Here is a 6,618-nt window from a genome sequence, read left to right on the forward strand (position 1 = left end):
GTCCCGCGGGGGTGGGGCATCTGGGCCGGGCGCCCCAGCCAGGAGCCAGCCGGTGCCCACCAGCCAGCATGGGCCCTGGGCGCCACTAGTTAAATCTTGAGCTCTGTTTGACCAAGCAGCCAAGGTAAAGATCCTGGAGGTGATGCCTGCGGCTTTCCTTTCCTCTCTGCTCAACTCGTGGTTCTGTTTTGTATTCACTGTCCTCTCTTCCTAACTGCTCTTTGTGTCTTGGTCCCAACCTTATTTACCTTTGTTCTTTCTCTGTCCCTGTTCCCTACTCTCTGCCTAACACTCCCTTCCTCTCTCTTTTTTTAATTTTGTCTGGTCTTTAGTTTTTTTCCCTTTTTGATTTTTGGGCCTTTGTCACTTTCTCCTTTTTCTCATACTCATTTCTTCTATATTCCTGCCCCAAGGTCCTGTTGAAATGTTTTATTTTTTATGCTTCACCCTAACCCTCTAGCCCTCCTCTCTATCCTTGAGGCTATGTGGGGACTTCAGTTCTCCCTTTGGTCTTTTCCTGTCCCTTCACCACCTTGCTGATCTTCCCAAGGGGGGAGAAAGGTGTCCTGCCTTTTGGCTTTTTCTGTCCAGTGCACTTCAGGTTTCCTTCTGACTTCCACCTAGGGTTGGAGGGGATTGGCGGGAGCCGGAATGACTAATCTGGGGTTGGCAATGAGAGGGAGGTTCTTTGGGGCCAACTGTTCCCTTAGCCTTCCTCTCTGGAGCTTGGGAAATTAATACTTTTTTAAGTTAGTGTTTCCCAGAGACTCAGAGTCATAAATCTGCCTCTCCAATCCTGGCCTCCCACTGTAGACACTGATCTTCCCAAATCCAGAACTCTTAGTTCCTGGTTCTCTCTGTATTATTTCAGAGTACAACCTGTGGTTCCTTTTGGGGTGTTGGGTGGTTCTAGTGCACCCCTCTCCCCTAACCTGTCTGCTTTTATGACCTTTTGTGGGTATGAGGATGGAGGCTATGCCCCGCCTTCCTGGGCCCCTCCCCGCATCCTAGCCCTGGCCTTTGGTGACTATTTTGTCTCTCCCTCCCCTCCTTCCTTCCCAGGTTTCGGTCTAAGTACCACCCAGATGAGGTGGGGAAGCGTCGGCAGGAAGCCCGGGGGGCCCTGCAAAACCGACTGAGGGTGTTCTTGTCCCTCATGGAGAGTGGCTGGTTTGATAATCTTCTCCTGGACATAGACCGAGCTGATGCCATTGTCAAAATGCTGGATGCAGGTGTGTGGACTTGGGCAAGTGGAGGCTCTCAGGTGACAAGGATTGCAGTTGGGAAATGGAAGCTGGGTGAGAGAAGGCAGGTCATTGACTGTGATCTTTGCTGGCCTTGTGGATAGCTGTGATTAAGATGGAAGGAGGCACAGAGAATGATCTACGCATCCTGGAGCAGGAGGAGGAGGAGGAACAGGCAGGAAAGCCTGGGGAGTCCAGTAAGAAAGAGGAAGGCCGGGCTGGAGCAGGCCTGGGCGACGGAGAACGAAAGGCTGGTGATAAGGATGACAAGAAAGAAGATGGCAAGCAGGTTTGAACGGTGGGGTCCCAAAGAGCTGGAACTAGAGGGCTGTGTGTGGGGCAGGGGTAGGGAAGGTGAAACTCTGGGCTCAGAGGTTGTGGGGGCTGATAAAGGTGAAGGGGAGATTGGACATCCCCAGCGGTGGTCTTTACCTGTAGGCAGAAAATGACAGCTCTAATGATGACAAAACTAAGAAATCTGAGGGCGATGGGGACAAGGAGGAGAAGAAAGAAGACTCAGAGAAGGAAGCTAAAAAGGTAAGGTGTCTATTGTGTGGGGCCAGCAGTCCTGCTGAGTCCTGGTTTACCTGACAGCCTCTCCTCCGTGACTCCCACAGAGTAGCAAGAAGCGAAACAGGAAGCACAGTGGTGACGACAGCTTCGATGAGGGCAGTGTGTCAGAGTCTGAGTCTGAGTCTGAGAGTGGCCAAGCTGAGGAGGACAAAGAAGAGACCGGTGGGCTGCACAGGGGTAGGGTGAGGGGAGAGGGTGGTGAAGTTTGGAGGGAGGTGGCTTTGGGGGAGATGACCTTGGCTTGGGGGTCCGTGACAGCTTTTCTGTCTGCTCCACCAAAATCAATGCTAAAACCTCACCAACTCCTACCATTTCTGCATAGAAGAAGGACTTAAGGAAAAGGAGAAGCCCAAGGAAGAGGAAAGGGAGAAGCCTAAGGATGCTGCCGGGCTGGAATGTAAGCCCCGGCCTCTGCATAAGACTTGCTCCCTCTTCATGCGAAACATTGCACCCAACATCTCCCGGGCTGAGATCATCTCTGTGAGTGGGGAAACTGGTATCGGGCAGTCAGCCTGGCACCAGGCATAGATCCTTTGGGGTGGGGAGCAGAGAGAAGGCAGACTGGTTCTGTATGTCAAACGGGGAGCCTCCTTCCCATGGGCCCCTGCTATAAAAGAGCTGGTCCTGCTTGCCCTGTCATGTGCTGGGCTGCTTAAGCGCTTTGTTGGTTTTTCCTTGCCCAAAGATAGGGTTAAAAATGAAGTGTCCTGGGGGGTTAGAGGAACATGTGATTCCTTGAATCCCTGAATGTGGTATCTGTTCTCCCTGCTTTTTGCAGCTTTGTAAAAGATACCCAGGTTTTATGCGTGTGGCACTGTCGGAGCCACAGCCTGAGAGGAGGTGAGGAACTGGACACCTCAGAGAAGGAGGTACAGGGGAATTGGTTTATGGCCCACACTGTCTCCCACCTGGAATGGTGCTGATATTCTTTCTCTTGTAGGTTTTTCCGTCGTGGCTGGGTGACGTTTGACCGCAGTGTTAACATTAAAGAGATCTGTTGGAACCTGCAGAATATTCGAGTGAGTGTTGGGAATGGGACTGTTGTAAAAGAAGAGAGCATGTGGCTGTGTCCCCTGCATGACTTCTGACTCCCTTTGTTCTGCCCACTTTCATCCATTCACTCTGCTTATGTTAACTGTCCGGTCCTGTCTGTGGCAGGACCGCTTTGGACCCTGTCCTCAGGGACTTCACAGAACACCGGTCACTGGTGTCCTCAGTCTGTGAGCTGCTGTTCCCGGGGCAGCTGTTGGTCAGCTTTCTGTGTCTTCCTTGCAGCTCCGTGAGTGTGAGCTGAGCCCAGGTGTGAACAGAGACCTGACCCGGCGTGTGCGCAACATCAATGGCATTACCCAGCACAAGCAGATAGTGCGCAATGACATCAAGCTGGCCGCCAAGCTGATCCATACGCTGGATGACAGAACTCAGCTCTGGGCCTCTGAGCCAGGGACACCTCCTCTGCCAACAGTCAGTGACTCCCCAGGGGACCATTTCCAAAGCAGCTGACACCACCTCTTGTGCTCCTTATACCCTGACCTCACTTGCTCTGTGGCAGTCTGTGTCCTCTTGTGCTTACCCATGCCTTCACTTTTTTGTCTTCCTTTGGGTCACCACCTCCATCTTCCACCAGAATCTGTGTTGGGGCGGGGCAAGTACAAGTGACAGCAGAGGTGACAGTAACAGGAGCCAGGCTCCTCTCCCCTGCCCTCCTTTGTAATTTGCAGGTTCCTGCCCTGAAGGGACTTCTGTGTCTCTTTGTCCCTTCTCCCTCCCTGCCAGAGTCTGCCCTCCCAGAACCCAATCCTGAAAAACATCACTGATTACTTAATCGAGGAAGTGAGTGCTGAGGAAGAGGAGCTACTGGGGAGCAGTGGGGGGGCTCCCCCTGAGGAGCCTCCGAAGGAAGGGAACCCAGCGGAGATCAATGTGGAACGGGATGAGAAGCTGATCAAGGTGCCAGCTGTAGTCTTGTAGTGGGGTTGGGGAGCATGGGTTTGGAGGTGAAAGTGTGTCTTTTTTTCTTTTGAGACAGGGTCTCACTATGTAGTTCAGGCTGGCCTTGAACTCACTATGTAGCCCAGGCTGGCCTTGAACCTGAGGTGATCGTCCTGTCTCAGCCTCCTGAGTTCTGGGATCATAGGCATGTGCCACCACATCTGGCCTTAGTTACTTTCTTGTAGCTAAGACAAAATACTTGACACACAATTCTAGGGAGAAAAGGTTTATTTTGGTTCAGTTTGTAGAGGTTTCATTCCATAGTCCGCTAGCTCCAAGCCAGGCAGCATAGCAGAACAGGAAGAGCGCATGGCATGGTAATAGGAAGGAAAGAGACAGAGAGGGGCAGAGGGATCAAGGGAACAGGTAGGAAGGAAAAACGTTTCAGTCACACCTCCATCCAGTGACCTACCTCCCACCTAGCTTCACCCCTTAAGTCATATTTAACTATAAACTCAGCAGTGGACTAATCCCTAAGAATCACACCCACATGTTCTACCTCCCCAGTGCCCACCCGTAAGCACCTGAGGCTTTGGAGGGACATCTAGATAAAAACAAGGGGCCAGAGTGGGGACTCAGTGGCTTCCTGTCCCCTTAGGTTTTGGACAAGCTCCTCCTCTATCTGCGCATCGTACATTCCCTGGATTACTACAACACCTGCGAGTACCCCAATGAGGACGAGATGCCCAATCGCTGTGGCATCATCCACGTTCGGGGGCCCATGCCTCCCAACCGCATCAGTCACGGAGAAGGTGCACCCCAGGTTCCTTGTTCCTGAGTCCTCTTCCATCTGTTTGTTTTTTCAGCTCTTGCTGGTCACCTCCGTTGGCAGTACTCTGCTACCCTCTCCTGATCACCTCCTGACCCTTCTGCATACTCCTTCAGTCTGCTTTTCTCTGTTCTCCACCACAGTGCTGGAGTGGCAGAAGACATTTGAGGAGAAGCTGACCCCTCTGCTGAGTGTGCGGGAATCCCTCTCTGAGGAAGAAGCCCAGAAAATGGGCCGCAAAGATCCTGAGCAGGAAGTGGAAAAATTTGTCACCTCTAACACTCAGGAACTGGGCAAGGATAAGTGGCTATGTCCACTCAGTGGCAAGAAATTCAAGGTCTCAGATGTTAAGAGAACTGGCCTGTTAGAATGTTGGGAGGCGGGTTTGGGCCTTGGGAAAATGCTCAGGGGCTTGGCAGGGGGAGGCTGTCCACCTGGAATTGGGGGAGCTCACGTTATTTGCTCTGTCCTGATCTTTTCCTCTCCACCCAGGGTCCTGAGTTTGTTCGCAAACATATCTTCAACAAACACGCAGAGAAGATTGAGGAGGTAAAGAAGGAAGTGGCGTTCTTTAACAACTTCCTCACGGATGCCAAACGCCCAGCTCTGCCTGAGATCAAGCCGGCCCAGCCACCCGGCCCTGCCCAGAGTAAGATACGATCCGAGAGGGTCTGGTGCATTTCTTTCACTATGCAGGATTCCTTTCTCTTTCTGTCATCTCCTGAGAAGTTTCTACTGAATAATGAGGCCATATTCCTTAGAAGTAGTCACTTGTTACCCCTCCCGCAGTAATTCATGTCCCTGTCCGTGTTGTACTCCCCCCAGGTCTGACTCCGGGACTCCCCTACCCACACCAAACTCCCCAGGGCCTGATGCCCTATGGCCAACCCCGGCCCCCCATTTTGGGCTATGGAGGTAAGCATGGCGGGGGCGGGGGTGAAAGGGCTTGGTGATTGTGTGGAGCTGGGAGGAAGGAGACTTAGGCTGAACACTTGATTTTTTTCACAGCTGGTGCTGTGCGCCCTGCAGTCCCAACAGGAGGACCTCCATACCCCCATGCCCCATATGGTGCCGGCAGAGGGAACTATGATGCTTTCCGAGGCCAGGGTGGCTATCCTGGGAAACCTCGCAGCAGGTGAGGACAGGATGAGGTGTCCAAGATCCTTGTGTCCAGCACACACAGAGACCCTCAGGTCTCATTGCCTTTTATCTCACAGGATGGTTCGGGGAGACCCCAGGGCCATTGTAGAATATCGTGACCTGGATGCCCCGGATGATGTTGATTTCTTTTGAGCAGTCCATTTTTCCCCACTCTACTGCCTGCCTCATCCCATCAGCTGAGAATTTTTTTGTACGTTCAGTTTACTGCCAATAAAAGCACTGAAGTTAGTGACTCTTAAAAGTCAAGGTGTTTGCATACCTTCTCACATCCTCCCAAATACCAGCTGGGACCATGGTTAGCTGGGCCTTGTTATTTATTGATGCTGAAGTTCCCTCTGCCTTGCTGGGACACTGGAGAAGTGAGTAGGTGCACAGGTGTGGGGTCAGTTTCAGTCCTGGGTGTGCTGCTACTTTTTAGAGTTACAGCTGGTGAAACACAGGTTGTAGAAGGAGGTGGGATTGAAGGCGGTGCTCACCTCTTGCCAGCCCACCCACCCGGCAGCCTGTAGTTCTTTAGGGTTTTTCGAGGCTCCCCAGTAGTGAGGGTCCAATATCAGGACGTAGGCTTCGGTGCCTGGCCCCACGCAGACGCCCAGCAGGGCCTTGGCCTGGGCATCAGCATCTCCTCCCACCATCACAGGGCCGCCGCCCCTTTCGAAGTGGGAGTAAAGCCGCTGCAGCTCGCCGTGAAGCCCCGCTCCACGGGGCACGTGGCACAGACGCCCCTGGGGCCCTCCGAAGTGTGCGAGGCAGAGGCTGGCCTCCACACAGCCGATCCAGCTCCGGGAGCCCCGGAACCCAGGGGGCTTGTCGCCCATATCCTCCAGGGCGGCCTGCACGGCGTTCAGTCCAGGCACGCCCTCGGCCTGGCCCGAGGGC

At 53.2% G+C, this 6,618-nt stretch overlaps 2 protein-coding genes across 9 annotated transcripts in view; one reads left to right on the top strand and one right to left on the bottom strand.

Annotated features, from left to right (window-relative positions):
- Positions 1–5,957, top strand: part of Srrt (serrate, RNA effector molecule) — a 14,751-nt gene extending 8,794 nt beyond the window's left edge. For 3 of the 8 annotated variants that reach the window (XM_010609669.3, XM_010609710.3, XM_010609678.3), the window contains 15 exons: positions 1,063–1,232; positions 1,349–1,533; positions 1,683–1,781; positions 1,862–1,994; positions 2,140–2,297; positions 2,596–2,657; positions 2,758–2,836; positions 3,093–3,281; positions 3,594–3,767; positions 4,408–4,561; positions 4,722–4,915; positions 5,071–5,227; positions 5,392–5,493; positions 5,587–5,713; positions 5,796–5,957. In XM_010609669.3, the coding sequence (XP_010607971.1) occupies positions 1,063–1,232; positions 1,349–1,533; positions 1,683–1,781; positions 1,862–1,994; positions 2,140–2,297; positions 2,596–2,657; positions 2,758–2,836; positions 3,093–3,281; positions 3,594–3,767; positions 4,408–4,561; positions 4,722–4,915; positions 5,071–5,227; positions 5,392–5,493; positions 5,587–5,713; positions 5,796–5,871 (2,059 nt within the window). In that variant the 3' untranslated portion in view covers positions 5,872–5,957. The remainder of the gene's footprint in view (positions 1–1,062; positions 1,233–1,348; positions 1,534–1,682; positions 1,782–1,861; positions 1,995–2,139; positions 2,298–2,595; positions 2,658–2,757; positions 2,837–3,092; positions 3,282–3,593; positions 3,768–4,407; positions 4,562–4,721; positions 4,916–5,070; positions 5,228–5,391; positions 5,494–5,586; positions 5,714–5,795) is intronic. The other 5 variants (XM_010609689.3, XM_019205389.2, XM_010609701.3 and 2 more) reach the window with 5 other exon arrangements.
- On the bottom strand, positions 4,785–6,611 carry Ufsp1 (UFM1 specific peptidase 1 (inactive)). The gene has a single exon (XM_033764863.1). It carries the CDS (start codon positions 6,555–6,557, stop codon positions 6,147–6,149), a length of 411 nt encoding a protein of 136 aa, XP_033620754.1. The 5' UTR covers positions 6,558–6,611; the 3' UTR covers positions 4,785–6,146.
- Between the last annotated feature and the right edge of the window lie 7 nt (positions 6,612–6,618).

The sequence above is a fragment of the Fukomys damarensis genome, unplaced genomic scaffold, assembly GCF_012274545.1.
Source record: "Fukomys damarensis isolate Sample0158 unplaced genomic scaffold, DMR_v1.0_HiC HiC_scaffold_17, whole genome shotgun sequence".
NCBI classification, from domain to species: domain Eukaryota; kingdom Metazoa; phylum Chordata; class Mammalia; order Rodentia; family Bathyergidae; genus Fukomys; species Fukomys damarensis.

What these genes read in the sequence shown, in the direction of transcription:
- Ufsp1 (XM_033764863.1), bottom strand. Translation starts at nt 6,557, where the DNA reads ATGGGCGACAAGCCCCCTGGGTTCCGGGGCTCCCGGAGCTGGATCGGC.